Source organism: Neophocaena asiaeorientalis, unplaced genomic scaffold (assembly GCF_003031525.2).
Source record: "Neophocaena asiaeorientalis asiaeorientalis breed wild unplaced genomic scaffold, Neophocaena_asiaeorientalis_V1.1 scaffold14, whole genome shotgun sequence".
Lineage (NCBI taxonomy): Eukaryota > Metazoa > Chordata > Mammalia > Artiodactyla > Phocoenidae > Neophocaena > Neophocaena asiaeorientalis.
In genome coordinates this window covers 2,881,225-2,896,798 of record NW_020175192.1, presented here as the reverse complement: position 1 = coordinate 2,896,798, position 15,574 = coordinate 2,881,225, and the positions used below count along the sequence as shown (strand labels likewise).

The window sequence follows — 15,574 nt, the reverse complement described above, 5'->3', positions numbered from 1 at the left end:
CCCAATCACGCAGCAAAAGGCTTCTCATCAGGACTTCTGAGAGATTTTATTTCTGGCCTTTTTCTCGATGCCCAAATGCCTCTTTGGGAAGGAATCTCGCGCCGTTTGCGGAAGGAAAGCTTGTGACTCGGACAGGCTGGGGCCGCGCAGACTCTTTCGCAGAGACCCGCCAGCCTCGCCGGGTGTTGGGCTCCCCTTGATGGAGCAAGGGTGTGAGCCTCAACAAGCAAGTGTCACCGCCGTCAGACGGAAGGGTCATCAGAGTTTGGGAACATTGCTGCAGGTCCCTCTACAATTTATCTGAGTTCATTTAAAACGGCAACCAGAACAAAGGATGTAACTCAAACACAAGCAGTGAAATGCTTGGGGGACGAAATCGTCCCAGCGGTCATTCACCAAGAACCAAGAAGGCAGGGAGAGATACTTAATGCAGAAATAAGGCACTAAAAAACGTGTGCATTCTCAAGAAGCTCTCCGTGGCAAAGGGTCAGAATTCGCCACTTCCCGCCTTCAGTCACAATGACAAATACCTGAGACTACACCTGTCACGTGTACCATTTCCTTCAGCTTACACGTGTGCAGCTCTCCAACACGGCACTTTGCCAGCACGAGGCCCTTTCACGTACTTTATTATGCTTGGTTAGTGAAAACCCAGAGCAGGTAGTCCTGGATGGACGTAAACACGCACGTTACCTACCATCATGCTTTCCCTGGGAGGAATTCTGTAAGAAATCCAGCCTCGGGGACACAATGGCCAGAATCGTGAGAACCTGTCCTTGGCAAAGCAGGCCTGGCGGCAGTCACTTCTCAGCATCCATATAAAATAGAGGCAGGCTGGAGGGAGTCGGCCCTTCAAAAGGATGCAGTTCACGTCTACTTTTCCAGACAGCCTCCCAAGGTGTGTGAAGCTCAGTCTTCTGCGGGGCAGACTACCGGGGACCGTCCCTGAGAGGCTCCCTGAGATCAGCCCCCGGGGCCACATCCAGCCCTTCTCCTAGGGCTGCAAGTGCTCATCCAGAATTCCCTTTTAGCCCGGAGTGATTTGCGAAGAGGGGAAGGAAAACCCCTCACTGTGGGATTGTCAGTTTCCTGGACTGGAAGGACCTGAGAGCTGCCGCACCCACTGCACCCACTACCCGCCCGCCCCGGCAATGCCCTAAGCGCATGGAGGCTCCCCTCCCAGATCCTGGGCAGAGTGGTGCTGACACCTAGGGGTGGATGGAAGAAGAGCTGTGCCGAGAGGCCAGCCCAAGCCGCCTGGTTTCCCCCAGCTCCTCTACAGCTCTCCCCAAGCCTGCCTCCCTCCACTCCTCGAGAATGTTCCCCCAAACCTGCCGAGTGATCCCACACACGGAAGAACAGAAGCCAAGTTTGACGTTCATAAAAACCGGCCGGTTCCCCATCCTATCTGGCCTTCCATCTGCCTGAGAACAGCAGCCATCCGGGGAGGATGGAGGGAGAGAATACACATCTCCAAAAAGATGCTCCAACAGGCTCTGCACCACGGATGCAGAATGGGAGCAGTCAGGGATGCCCAACCTCCCGGAGGCGGCCAGGGACGCTTTCTTACCAAACTCGCTGGCACAGAGATGCTCGATTATGGCTTCAGATTTCAGCTCGTTGTCACAGGGAGGACACACCGTCGTGCCTAGGAAGGGCAAGGGGAGAACAGGAGCTGAGTGACTGCGGTGGAACGCAGGGAGGACCTGCCCCTGGGGCCCAGATCAGCCCAGGGACCAGGCTGGAAGGAGTTAAAGGTCTTCTGGAATTCCTGATAGGGCAACTTGAGAAAAGACGAGTCCTGGAGACCAAAACAGACACATAGTTTCTTGAAAATCTGGGGACTAGAGCTGTTGAATATGGTACAACTATGAAAACCAACATGATGTGGGGCTGGATGGGGCGGGTCCTGAGTCGTGGCTTGATGGATGTGGTGGGTCCCTAGGAGAAGCTGACTTGTAACCAAACACTTCTACCCCAGTTGTTTGCCCCCGGTTCTTTCTCCCCTCTCCTTGAAATACCCCCCTCTGATTCCTGCCCACTTCCTGTTCCCAAACTCCCCAAAAGACAGCCCATCCGTCCGACCAGCTCTCCAGGAGCCAAGAAAGAATATCAGCCCGACTCACAAACTCCAACCACAGGCCCTGAACACCCCTCCCCAGAAGGGCTATTGCAGCGAGCTCCTGCCAGGGGCGGGAAGCAGGAGAAGCTGGTGGGGGCTGGGAACGGCACCAGCCCTGCTGCCCAAGGGAAGGACTTGGCGGGACATGGGAGAGACCCTCTGGAGGCGTTTTCACACTGTGAAGGGCTTTGAAGAGGAGGTGTGTGTGCTGCAGGGATGGGGGCCACCGGGGGCAGCTGAGGCCCCGGGGGAGGGGGAGGCCTCGGAGGCCAGGGCCAGTGGGTCCTCCCAGCCAAATGCTGCTGATGCTGGAGAGACCCCTAGGAGGTAAGGGGGCTCCGTGGAAGGGCAGGGAGAGAGCGGCCCAGTGGGATCGCCAGAAGGGAAGGCGGCTTGGCACCACCGCCGCCGTCCCACCGTCACCTCCATCATCTATCAGACAACCTGGAGTTTTATCCACGATGCGGGAAAGCACGAGCACATTCTAAGGGTCCTCCACCTCGGCAGCACTGGTGGAGGCCATGCCCGGGCACGCTGGGGGGGGAGCAGTCACCCCCGGGGAGGACAGGGCGCTGAGTGACCTTCGCTCCGACTCAGGCTCTTCATCCTCTTCCTCCCCCTCCGTCTTCGTGGCTCCTATGGCGGCATCTCCTTCACCTTCGAGCACTTCTATGGCTCAGAGAAACAGGCAGAGCCTCCCACGGTGGATGAGAAGGGAGCTGTACAGCCCTCCGGGGCCAGTGCCGCCCCCAGGACGCAGCTGGTCCCCAGCGCCAGGGAGGTGATGCGCGACCCCCCTGCCCCTCTTCCAAGCAGGGTCCCTGCGAGGCGCAGCAGAGGCCGTACACCTTAGTCTTTACTGACAGATCCCTGTCCCACCTTTACTTTGTGCCCAGGGCCGCACTCCATCCAGAGTCCTGCAGCAAGAACCACAGCCACGCCCCGAGCAGGAGACCATGGGGCTATATTTTGGCCCGGATGCTGGAAATGTGCTTTTCAGCCAGAACTTAAGATCGGATTCCAGAGGCTGTGTTTCTGACAAAAGGGAAAAACTCACCCAGAATTTTGCATCATGGTTCTTGCTTCCACGGGGAGAAAAACGGAAAGGAAATCCCGCAATGTGGGAAGGACCGTGGTATCTACTTCGGGAGTGTGGACTGTGCTTTGGGGCTTTCCTTGTTTGGGTTATTTTTTTTTTTCAGTGGAAGTTATCACGTTGCAAAGTTCTATGAATGTGACCTTGACCAAACAACCTGCAGGGCAGGACTATCTGAATACAAACACCGGATTCCCCTTGTTCTCTCACATCACCTTGTCTTGACGCTCTGAGTTCCCCGATCCGACTGGCGGCCCCCGGGCTCAGCTACGTTTGGCCCTCAGCGTCTCCCAGGCGGGCAGGAGCTGGCTGCAGTGAGTTCTGCGCGTTCACACGGCTTGCCCCCACCCACAGCCGACTGTGGAGCAGCTCTAGCCTGTGTAGGGCGCTATTAATCTGTGGCCTCTCTGGATTGTGCTGGGGGGCCCTGCGAGCGGCCCGAGCAGGAGAAATCCACCCAGTCATCCATCGGAGAGGCAGAACTAAATGGCTGTTCTAAGGTGTATTTAAAATAATGTTTAAAGCAAAAGAACCAAAAACCAAAAGGTTTTGTGCTTCATCAGTAGTTAAGGGAGAGGACGGGAAAGTCCAACACTGGAATCAAGAGTAAGTGGATTTTTAAAAATCAATGCACACGGCCCACACCCCCACACAGCACACACACACACATGCACATGGCACACAGCACACACACACACAGCACACACACACACATGTACACGGCACACACACACACACACACACCCCACACACACACAGAGCAGGTCTTCCCTGGCCAGCTGTTCAATACAGGGAAGGGACCCTAAGGAAGGCTCCCGGGAAGGATGAGTGCACCGTGGCCTCTGCAATCTGTGACTAAAACAGCCAGGCTGTTTTAACGCACAACATGCCTAATCAACAACAAAATAAAACTCAAAGTATGTGCTCGTTCGCAGAGCTTGAAGCAGTAAAACCTGGCTGGGAGGAGGAACGACAATTTACCGGCCTGGGAATGTACGGGTCTAATGCAAGGGCAAGATTTAGAAATAACTTTCCTGAAAACAAACAAACACTTTTCCTCTCCCATAATGGATGCTGAAGCAGCTTGGGCATCAGCCTTTTGGGGGTGTGGGGGAGTGTCTTTTGACTCAGTCTCATTATCAAGTTTATCTTTGATAACATGCGGCCCCAAAGGCCTGCCCAATACCCCCAAACGGTGCTTGTCCAAGTATGTGAACAGAAACCAGCCTGCGGCATGCAGAGATATGCCGCTGCTTCGAAAATTCCATTTTAAGTTTACAGAATAAAAAGAAATAAAGAATAAAAGTAGGGCATGTATACTTGGTCTCCTCCAAAAGTACCAGTTCTGATTCTGGAGCCACCAGCCCTAAAGTTACGAGGACCAGTCTCCACCTGTCCTACACACACACACACACACACAGCCCTCCCACCTCCGGGCTCAGCTGACAGTCAGTGGCCACTCGGCCCCAGAGGACTGACTCCTATAGGGGGTCCCTCCCACTGAGGGGCCGCAGTCCTGGGCAGGAGCGGAGCCTCCCCCAGAGCCTGTCACCAAAGACTCGGTGGGGACAACCGGGTCCCAAGTCCCGTGTGGGACTGGTCCCTTCATAACTGTTCTCTGTGTGCAGCTGGTCTCAGGAGGGTGACTACCTGAGCACTCCTGGGATGGAGGGAGGAGAGGAGATGGTACAAAGGGCAGACTTTGGGAGCAGCCAAGTGGGACAGCAGCCAAGGAGTCAAAGGCTCCAAGAAGAGAGCACGGGTTTGGTCTCCCTACCACCACTCCGCCACCCCTGCCTTTGGGGCATCGAGGTGAAGGATGCTTGTCCCTTCATAAGTAGGCAGCCCAGCCAGCACCCCTACCTTCCCGTCAGAAGGGCTTCCCCCTCAGAAGTGTTCTGTCGCTGATTGTACCAGAAAGGGGCACTTAGGGGGTGGACTCAGCCCCAGCAGAGCTGGCCGCGGCCTCCGGGGGCAGGGCTAGGCTAGTCTGCCCGCCGGCAGTGCCGACGGGGAGAAGGAAAATCCCGTGGGTTCCACGCGGACAGAACACAAAGCGCTTTGTCCGCTCCAGGTAATGGCTCGGCTCCCGTTCTCAAAGGGCTGCGCCTCCCCGAAGGTGAACTCTGTGCAGACCCCCAGGAAAGGGGACCAGCGGGACCCAGACCTTGCCCCCGCAGGCGGGCCGCTGCCCTGCCCACCCGCCAGACCTGCCACCCCACACCCGCCCCTCTGGACCACCTCCTCCTTCCCTGGAATAAGCCAAGGCATTCAAAGTTCGGGGTGCCCTTTCCCGGGACTACCCCGCCCTCACTCTGGGGAGTACGCCCCTCGGGGGACCTTTGTGCTTTGGCATCCCTTGGAGATGAACTGAGTCAGCAATGAGCAGGTTCCCCCCACCCTAAACCCGTTTCTCAAAAGCCCCTGGGATGCGGACCGCTCTGCTCGGCGCCCTGGGTATGGACCTCCACCTCTTTGAGCCTCAACTCCGCTTCCGAAGAATTTGGGGTTGAATTCACTCCTCTAAAAGTCAGGCCACAGTGCTGGGTTGTTTTCGTTGGCTTGTTTGTTCTGTGGGGTTTTGTTTTGGTTTATTTGCTTGTTAACTTGTTTCGTTCTGTTTTGTTGCCTCCCCGGGATGCTTTTTCCTCCCCCCCACCCCCACCAAGAACTGCCCTTTAAGTGGAAGGGGTTTCAGACAAGTACCTCCGGCTCATCCCTGGGGCTGTTAGGAAAGCCTCCAATCTGCGGAGCCTCGCTCCCCAAGGGGAGCTGAGCCATGAGCTAATGACAATTTTATCTTTCTAATTACCTGAGGATTTGTGTAAATGAGAGAAGCAGGGGGTATGCAAGAATGAGGGAGAAGAGCCTTTCCATCCCGCCCCCGCCCAAACCTTCCCGAAGCTGTTAACTGAAAGGGGTAGAGAAACAGAAAGCCTCGCAATTTCTGAACTTTTTTTTCTCGGCCAGTTCTGAACCAGTCCTGGAGCTACTTGGCTGAATGACTAGCTAAGGAAAGCGTTTAAAAAAAAAAAAAACCTCCCCAAACCTAAGAAAATAAACAAAGCTGCACCTTAGCATTTGCTCGGCCTTTCTGAGCTTCCCAGATTTGGGGTTTGGGCTTTTTTTTTTTTTTTCCCCCCGGCGCATCCCGCCTGGGGGGTTCAAAACTCCGACAGGGACTCGGTTCCCTCGCGAGGGACAGAAGAGCTCTTCTGGGAGCCAGAGCTAAGGCTTTGTTTCACCGTTGACTGGATCCCAGGACAGCGGCTCCAGGACCCGGACCGGGTGCGCGCGAGGCTCGCCCCGCCGGGCACCACCTCGGACGGGCCGGTAGCTCTCAAGGCGGTCGGGCACGGCCGAGAGCACGTCCCCAGTCCCGGGGCGCAGCGCGGACAGCCCCGGGAACCCCCCGCCTCACCTTGGGGCTTGGAGGCCTCGGTGGCGTTGGGCGGGGTCATGGCGATGCAGACGTCGCCCTCGGGGAACTTGTCGCACTTGAGCATCTCGGGCCAGTAGAAGCCGAAGAACTGCATGACGGGCTCGCACGAGTCTCGCACGGCCTCGCAGAGCCAGCGGCACGGGTAGATGGGCCGGTCCAGGCAGACGGGCGCGAAGAGCGAGCAGAGGAAGACCTGGGTGCCGATGTGGCAGTTCTTGTTGAGCAGGGGCACCCAGCTGCTGGCCTGCTGCTTCACCTCGGCCATGGTCTCGTGCTCCAGCAGGTTGGGCAGCACCATCCTCTTGTAGCCCACGGTGTGGCACAGCCGCAGGTCCACCGGGATGTCCACGCACTGCGGCGGCTTGGTGTAGAAACGCCCGCTCTGGTACGCGCCGACGTCCGACTGGAAGCTCACGTAGTCGTACTCGCTGGCCGAGCCCGCGGCCAGGAGCCCGTTAGAACTCAGCGCAGGTCAACACCCCTTAAAAAACAAAACCAAAAAATAAATAAAGGAAGGAAGAAGGGGGGAAAACGAGAAAAAGAAGAAAAAAAAAAAGGAAGAGAGACTGGGGACGAAGAGAAGCGTGCGGTGGGTAAAGACGATGTTTAATGCTGCTGTTAACTTGAGTCAGAGGGCAGGAAAGTAAGGAACCTTAACAGTACTTGCAAGTCCATGAGATAATCAAGACTTTTTTTTTTTTTCAAACAGTTTTCCCTAACTTTATGCAGCAGCCCACCTCCTCGGTGTTGTTCTCTGTGGCTGCAGACAAGATGGGCCGTTTCCGACAGACCGGGGCTCAGGAAGGCTGTGGCGAAGGAGGTCTGCTTTTCAATCCCCAGCCCGTGGGGCTCGGCTCCCGCAAGGGCCAGGCGAAGGTGTCGTCGGGCTGTTTGCTGGCTTAAAAAGGCAGCGCCTTTCCAGGTGGGATAACCGGATGACGGCCCTCCGACAACCCGGAGGCAGTGAGGCAGGAAAGGGTGCTAACAAAGGTGTTAACTTTGCGAGAACAGTTTAAAAAAAGAAAAAGAAGAAGAAAAAAAAAAGAGCCCTACTCAAGGCCCAGCCCAAGAGCACGTCTGTGTGTGCACGCATATGCACATTGACATGTTTGTGGTCTAGAAAGCCAAAACATTAAAAACACATGTGCACTTATCAGCGTGGCTTGTGTAAATATCAAGTCCATCACTCAGGCACACATGCTACATTCAGAGCTGGCCCAGGAACTTCAAGTCAAAAACCAGGGGTTCCATTAAAGCAGGAGGCAAGAGGGAAGTCTTAGCAGAAACAGCCCATCCTTCCCATCCAGCCCCCCGGGAAAGGAAGTCCCTCTGCCACTGCCACCTCAGAGCTCCTGGGGATTCTTTGTATGTTTCAAACGGGACCCTGAGAGGGAGGCTCAAGCTTCAAGGACCTGTAGTGTGACCACAACTGACCCCAGGGGCAGAAGACAGCAACAGCAGTTCCGGAGGTTAACTGGGTCTCCACACTGCTTGTGTCCTGAAATGTGGGGTGGAGGGCGGCCAAGAATGCTGCAGACCACATCTGAGCAGTGTGGCACCACCCCAGGTGGCAAATGGCCACAGAGCTCCAGGCTCAAGGCAGACACCGGAGGAGGCGCTGCCTTGCTGGGCCAGCTTGTTTGTAAAGCTCTGGGGAAGCTTGCTTTAGATTCTGCAGACCAAATTTCTTGATGGACACATTCCAAGTCAAACGACTAGAGTTTCTGAAGAAGCGAGGCTATTTTCTTAAAGCCCTGGTGCCCCTAACGAGATGGTGATTCCACTGTGCACACAGGAAGCAACTGCCAATGGTCACCTTCTCTGTCATTTCTAAGCTAATGAAAGGTGCATTAACGCGAGAGGGGAAGCGTGGAGGCAAAGAGATGGCGGGAGAGCAAGACGTTGGGTGGCAAAGGGTTAATCCCTAAACAATTGGTAATGCTCAGCCCCAGAAGCTGGGGAAGACATTCTTCACAGACACAGAATAGACCTCAGGAAACCAGGCAACTGTGACTCAATTCAAGGGGCAGTTAGAGAAAAATGCAGTTTGGTAGGGGTCCTTTTCTCTCCTCCAGGCAGGCCCTCAGTCCCAAGACAAATGTGTCTGTTTACGCACTCATTGCAAAGAGTTGTGTTAGCAGATAACATCCTGTCACCTCTGGATCCAGGCTTTGCCCAGCTCTCACTCATGTTTGCACTGTTTCCCCAAATGGTGGGAGGACTTGGGTCTGCCCACCATGAAAATTCTGGAAACTAGTCCAAGTGACTACACCTCCACCAGTCCTGGGGCGGGGTGGGGGTGGGGGTGTCTCGAGTCTGGAGTAAATCTCACAAATCCGTTCATGGGAGGGCCTAGCCTAGGTCTTGCTGTTTCTCATTGATCACCCACAAATGGCCTTAGCGAGAGGCCTCTTGGGGCAAGCCAGGGACATGACTGTCCTGAGAAATACAGGGAGTGTGGATGTAAGACCCCAGAATCCTAAACTCAGTGCATTTCTGGCTCCTCTCAAGGCCCAGCTGGAAAGGAAAGGCTCAAGTCTGTCCCACTGACAGACTTTAACTCACACCTAGGATTTTGGAGAATGACTGCCCACCACCAATCAGTGCCCATGGAGTTTGGAACTGCACTGAGCGTGACTGCCCAGGTAATCTTTTAAAATGTCTTTAAAGAAAATGTCTTGATTTTCTTGAAATTGAGGAGGAAGCTAGCACTAATTTTTATAAGGTCATCTCATATATAACAAGAGATGTAATGATTTCTAAATCCAGATATTCAGAGGGTAAGTGGAAAATTGAATAAATGATTAGCTCTGAGCAGACAACTCTGGTGAAAATTTACTGAAACAGTACAAATATTATAAATTCTAAAAAAATATGTGGAACAGCTATCAGTTAATAAATTTTAAATTAAATCAAATAATATAATTGAGCAAGTTTGTTAATCTAATAAATTTTAAACACTTTAGCTATTGTTTTTGTTTGTTTTCTTTTTTGCGGTACGCGGGCCTCTCACTGCTGGGGCCCCTCCCGTTGCAGAGCACAGGCTCCGGACGCGCAGGCCCAGCAGCCGTGGCTCACGGGCCCAGCCGCTCCGCGGCATGTGGGATCTTCCCGGACCGGGGCACGAACCCGCGTACCCTGCGGCGGCAGGCGGACTCTCAACCCCGCGCCACCAGGGAAGCCCTAGCCATTGTTTTTGATACCTGAATATTTACCCTAATTTGACCTACTGCTTTTTAAGAATAAACACAATCTCTTCTTTCTCCTCCTCCCCTCCCCCTCCCCCAGAACAGCGCCAGGCAGAGCAGCCCGAACACTTCATATTTTAGAGCTGCATATGCAGCTGTTGGGTTTGTGTGTGTGCTTTGTCATATTGTCAAAACTTTGCACTTCAAAGCCCAGTCTCCCTTGCTCTAATGGCAAGAATGTGTGTGTGGAGGAGAAAGTTCTAGAACAAAGGTTCTTTAAACATGTTATTGACATGACAGAGCTCTCAGAAACCAGGGGTCTCCAGTATGGGAGTTGTGAGCCAGGCACATCTTTCCTTCTTGAATGAACAGGGGCAAAATACACCTTTAAACTTGCGATTTTCGTTTCAAAAAAGTGGAAGTGGGACTTCCCTGGTGGCACAGTGGTTAAGAATCCGCCTGCCAACGCAGGGGACAAGGGTTCGAGCCCTGGTCCGGGAGGATCCCACATGCCGCAGAGCAACTAGGCCCGTGCGCCACAGCTACTGAGCCTGCGTGCCCAGAGCCTGTGCTCCGCAAAAAGAGAAGCCACCACAATGAGAAGCCCGCGCACCGCAACAAAGAGTAGCTCCCGCTCGCCGCACCTAGAGAAAGCCCGCGTGCAGCAGCGAAGAGCCAACGCAGCCAAAAATAAATATATAAATTTATTTAAAACAAAAAAAACAAAAAAAACCGTGGAAGCGTGTTCCCTGTTGCTTCAGCTCCAGCTTAAGGAGGCATTCTTCAGTCTCCCGGGTCGCCAAAAGCTGAATGTCAGGCTACGCAGGGTCACTGCAGGGCCTCCCCGGCGCCTACACACAGAGCTCCATCCTGCCCTCTTCCAAAAAAGCAAGGGTTGCGGGATGGACCTTTCCGGCCAGTTTCTCCCATTCTGTTTCATTGTCATATCATCAGTGATTTTGATGACACTCTCCAGAGGTACCCTCAGCATCCTCTCCATCATCCTGGAGCGAGGGTGCAGGGCGGAGGGTCTCCTGCCTGTGGCTGGGTGGTGATGGGTCTGCGTTCAGACCCAGGATATACGGAGTATGGCCCCAGTTCTGCTCCTTACAGGCTGGATGACTCACACTTGACTCTCTGCGCTGAGTTCTCATCTGTAAATCAGGGCTATTAATGCCTGCCCTGCTACCTCAGGAAATAAAATATGTGGATTCTCAACATCCAGTGTCAGGGAGACACACAGTCCTAACTGTGTTCTACGGTCTGCAACGTTTAAAATGGCATTCCATACAAGACACCACAAAGCACAGAAATGTTCTCACTTGGACAAGCTTCTTTTCCGCTCCGCCTCTGTGGAAGTGCAAATGCCCAGAGGTTCCCAATCCCCTCTGACTCAAGAATTGGCCTGACCTAGGGGCTTCCCTGGTGGCGCAGTGGTTGGGAGTCCGCCTGCCGATGCAGGGGTCACGGGTTCATGCCCTAGTCCGGGAAGATCCCACATGCTGCGGAGCAGCTGGGCCCGTGAGCCATGGCCGCTGGGCCTGCGCGTCTGGAGCCTGTGCTCCGCAACAGGAGAGGCCACAACAGTGAGATGCCTGCGTACCACAAAAAAAAAAAAAAAAAAAAATTGGCCTGACCTGCAGTCTGGGGTTGGGAATGTCTGGGAAGAATCATAAGCATTTGGAGTTAAAGGCATAGTCCAGCTCCACCTCCTCCCAGGCAAGCACCCCTCTGCATCTTTCTTTTTATTCATTTTTTACTGTGCTAAGAACACTTAACATAAGAGCTACCCTCCAAATGCATTCTTAAGTGTCCAGTACAGTATTGGTGAACCTCTGCACCATTTTTTAGAAAATAAATTTATTTATTTATTTATCTATGGCTGTGCTGGGTCTTCGCTGCTGCGCGCGGGCGTCTTCTAGTTGCGGCAAGCAGGGGCTACTCCTCGTCGCGGTGCGCGGGCTTCTCGTTGCACTGGCTTCTCTTGTTGCAGAGCGCGGGTTTCAGTAGCTGTGGCTCGCGGGCTCTAGAGCGCAGGCTCAGTAGTTGTGGCTCACAGGCTCAGTATTTGTGGTGCACAGGTTTAGTTGCTCCGCCGCATGTGGGATCTTCCCGGACCAGGGCTTGAACCCATGTCCCCTGCATTGGCAGGAGGATTCTTAACCACTGCACCACCAGGGAAGTCCCCGAACCTCTGCACCATTCTTGATGGGGCTGGCTGAGCACCAAGCCACCACCACTGGACCCTTTCACTTCTTGGGGACACAGCCACCAGGTTCAGGCAACTTCATGAGAATGTTCTTCCTTTCCTGAAGGGAAATTCTGCTCCCTGTAATTTCTCCTCCCTAGGCCACCCAAGCATTAGTGCCCACCCTAATCTACCTCAAGGCCACGGACACACAGCCCTTGCCTGCCCCACTGCTCAGATAGACCCACCCTCTCTCTCCCCAGAAGAGGCATTGTCAAACTGGGCTTGGCAATTTGTATTCAATTTTGAATATACTACCTTATTTATAGGTACATACATTGTAGAATTTACGTACCGCCTTCCAGAAAAGAAGGAACGAAAACACACATTTTTAATGTAACTTTTTAAAATCTCTAATGGGCTGGTTCTCTGATTAAAACCCTCACAGACTTTTTGATTGTCCACAGGAAAAAGCCCAGACTCCAGAAGCATATCAAGATCTTGCCCTCCAATGTCCCTCCAGTCCCTCCCTCTTACACATGTTGTTTTGTCAGTAACACCCTCCTTCACCTTCGTACAAACTCCAGCTCATAAACTTCCCAGGTTTAGCAAATGAAACTATAGGATGCCCCCGTAAAACTTGAATTTCAAATGAACAAGAAAAAAATTTTTTTAGTATAAGTATATACCAAATATTGCATGGAATATACTTATACTATACATTATTTCTTGTATATCTGAAATTTAAATTGAAATCGGCATCCTGTATTTTATGTGGCAAACCCACCTGTTCATCTTTCTAGCATTGCTTCTCCCCAGCAGGCTTGTCTGACTGCCTCTCGGCCCATCACCTCCCTCCTTCACCCCGGTCGGATTAACCTCTCTCTCCTCCTGTTGACCTTTTATAACTACTTGCTTTGGGGTGTCATTTACACAACTGGGAGCTCTTGGAGGATCTTATTTTGTCTCCTTTAGCCTTGCATCCCCAGCATCTAGCATGGTGCCAGGCATACAGTAAGTACTCAATAAGGCTCTGCACCCCCCGATAAATGCATAAATATGTAGTAGAGAGAGGCAGATGTGTGAAAGACCCAGGCTAAGAGAGGTATGCCCTTGAGCGTCGATTTTACGCTGTGTTTCCTGAGAACAAAGGGAGTAAGTAAGAATGAATAACTCACATGGTTTTCGCCATCTGCAGAGGAACTGATCCTCAGCGCCTTATACAAAGACTGTAAACAGAGTGTGGGACTGTTGTAAGATGTATTATCATCTTACAGCTTGAGAGGTCAGAAGCCTCTCTGGGCTACAATCAAGGTGGTAGCAGGGCTGCGTCCCTCCGGGAGGCTCTGGGATTCTCCGCCGTTTCCAGCTTCTGGACGCTGCCCACATACCTTGGCTCCAGGTCGCCTCCTCCATCCTCAGAGCCAGCAATGGTGGGTTGAGCCTTTCTCCTGCATCCTTTTGATCCTCACATCCGGCCTTGGGGACAGACACGTATCCAACTCACCTCTCCCCAGGGCCTGCACCAAGTAGGCTGCTCAGTTGCAGATGGGCATGGGAGGTGGGCAAGTTGGTGAATGTACTGGCCGACTTCCGGAGGAGAACAGAACTTCCTGCAAATCCTGCGTGGGCACTGACCCTAACACAATCCTGTTAAAAACAGGGTCTGGGAGCTTCCCTGGTGGCTCAGTGGTTGGGAGTCCGCCTGCTGATACAGGGGACACGGGTTCGTGTCCCGGTCCGGGAAGATCCCACATGCCGCGGAGTGGCTGGGCCCGTGAGCCGTGGCCACTGAGCCTGCGCGTCCGGAGCCTGTGCTCCACAACGGGAGAGGCCACAATAGTGAGAGGCCTGCGTGCCGCAAAAAAAAAAAAACAAAAAAACAGGGTCTGGTACCCAGAAGGCCGGGGTTCCTGGGAGCCTCTGACAGCACCGGGGAGTGGAGGAGGGGCAAAGAGAAGCTGGAGAGGGCTCCGCAGGGTGGGACCTAATGCCAGGTCCTGGCTCAGATCCCCGGGCTTTGCTTGGACATCACAGAGCAGAGAAAATGGTTCTTTAGGAAAGTCCCTCTCTGGTGATCCAGGCAGTGAAAGTGAAGTGACACAGGCTTCGGAGGCCCGTAAATCGCTGGGATTGCTTCCGAGGATGGGGTGGGGAAGGCCAACGGGGACACATTCCCCAAGGAGCCGCGAGCCGCCTTTCTCATGGGTTTGGTATAAACGAGGTGCGGGGAGAGGATGAGTGAGCACCCGTCAGGTGTGGTGACCACACATGCGCTTTGAAGGCGCTCACCCGCTGATCTCCATCCACGGCTGGGGGGTCTCCTCTCCTAGTCTCCCTCCGCCTGAATAACACAACGTGTCCTAGAGGCCCTGCTCCCCTGGGCTCAGGCACACTGCCCCCCGGTCCCTATCCCCTAGCCCCAGTAGTGAGCTGCCATTCTTCAGTCTTTCCCAGTTTGCAGTCTACCCGCATTATCGCCTTTGGACCTCACAAGAAGCCTCTGAGCTGGCACAGCAGTTCGTTATTCCCATTTTTCAGAAGAAGACCCGGAGCGTCAGAGTGGTGGGACCGCCACCAGCAGTGCGGTTTTGAAAGAGGGAGCGATGGAGAGATAGGTCTGAAGCGTGGGCAGGTACATGAGGGGTCTTCCTGTGAGTCCTAGAACCAGGGAAGAGTGGGATGGAGTAGCGGGTGCCTGCAGGGGTCAGAAGTGGGGGCTTTGGAACTGCTGCAAGGAAGGGTGACCCGGCCTGTCCTGGGTTGCCGAGGAGACTACAGTGCTCTGTGCAGGCAGCATGTGGATGCCCAGAAGAAATGCTCTAGGGGAGAAAAGACTGGGAGCCATGCAAAGAAGGGGGGCTCACTACACCTGGGAGAGAGAGAGAGAAAGAGGGCTGTGTGAAAGCTGGTCCAGGATGTGAGGCAGGAGTTCTGTGTATGGTCCTCTTCAGGGTCTGAACACCTTGAGAGTTACGTGGTCTTTCTGGGGGGAATATTAAAAATATTTAAAACCCATTATGGCACAACTGATCAGATTGCATGCCAGACAGAAACCACCTGTGTAGCCCTACAGGCGTGCCAGCTTCATCCCAGCACTGGGACGGTTCCCATAGAGGCGTGAGAAGATGCACCATTCCCAGAATGCATCAGGCCAGCTGTCTTCCCAATCGGTACCCAAGGCTCAGCTCCCCATCTTCTCTTGGCTGCCCACTCCCCAGGATCCCCCTGCTAGAAGTGGCCAGGGCAGTCCTCTGCCCCTGTGTACCATGGCTATCCAAGCAGCCCTCCTCAAATACTATTTGCTTGTTTACATGTCCAGAAGCTTCTTGAGGACAGAAGCTATATCCTTTCGGTCCTTGTATCTTCCGTACTCAGCCCACTGCCTGCCATGTTGTAGACATGGGATCCCTGAATGAGATGGGTCCTAGGACCCAGCTCTGAGCAGTAAGAAGTAAGTGCAGGTTGGTAACTGGGGCACCCTGGAAAGCATTTTAAAACAGACAGCCTTAGGAAATTCCCTGGTGGTCCAGTGGTT

At 53.7% G+C, this 15,574-nt stretch overlaps 1 protein-coding gene across 1 annotated transcript in view; it reads right to left on the bottom strand.

The window, feature by feature from the left end:
- SFRP1 (secreted frizzled related protein 1) overlaps positions 1–12,831 on the bottom strand; it is a 47,999-nt gene extending 35,168 nt beyond the window's left edge. The window contains exons 1-3 of the mRNA XM_024764980.1: positions 12,824–12,831; positions 6,640–7,121; positions 1,571–1,648 (exon numbers count right to left, since the gene is read on the bottom strand). Coding sequence (XP_024620748.1) covers positions 1,571–1,648; positions 6,640–7,121; positions 12,824–12,831 — 568 coding nt within the window. The remainder of the gene's footprint in view (positions 1–1,570; positions 1,649–6,639; positions 7,122–12,823) is intronic.
- Between the last annotated feature and the right edge of the window lie 2,743 nt (positions 12,832–15,574).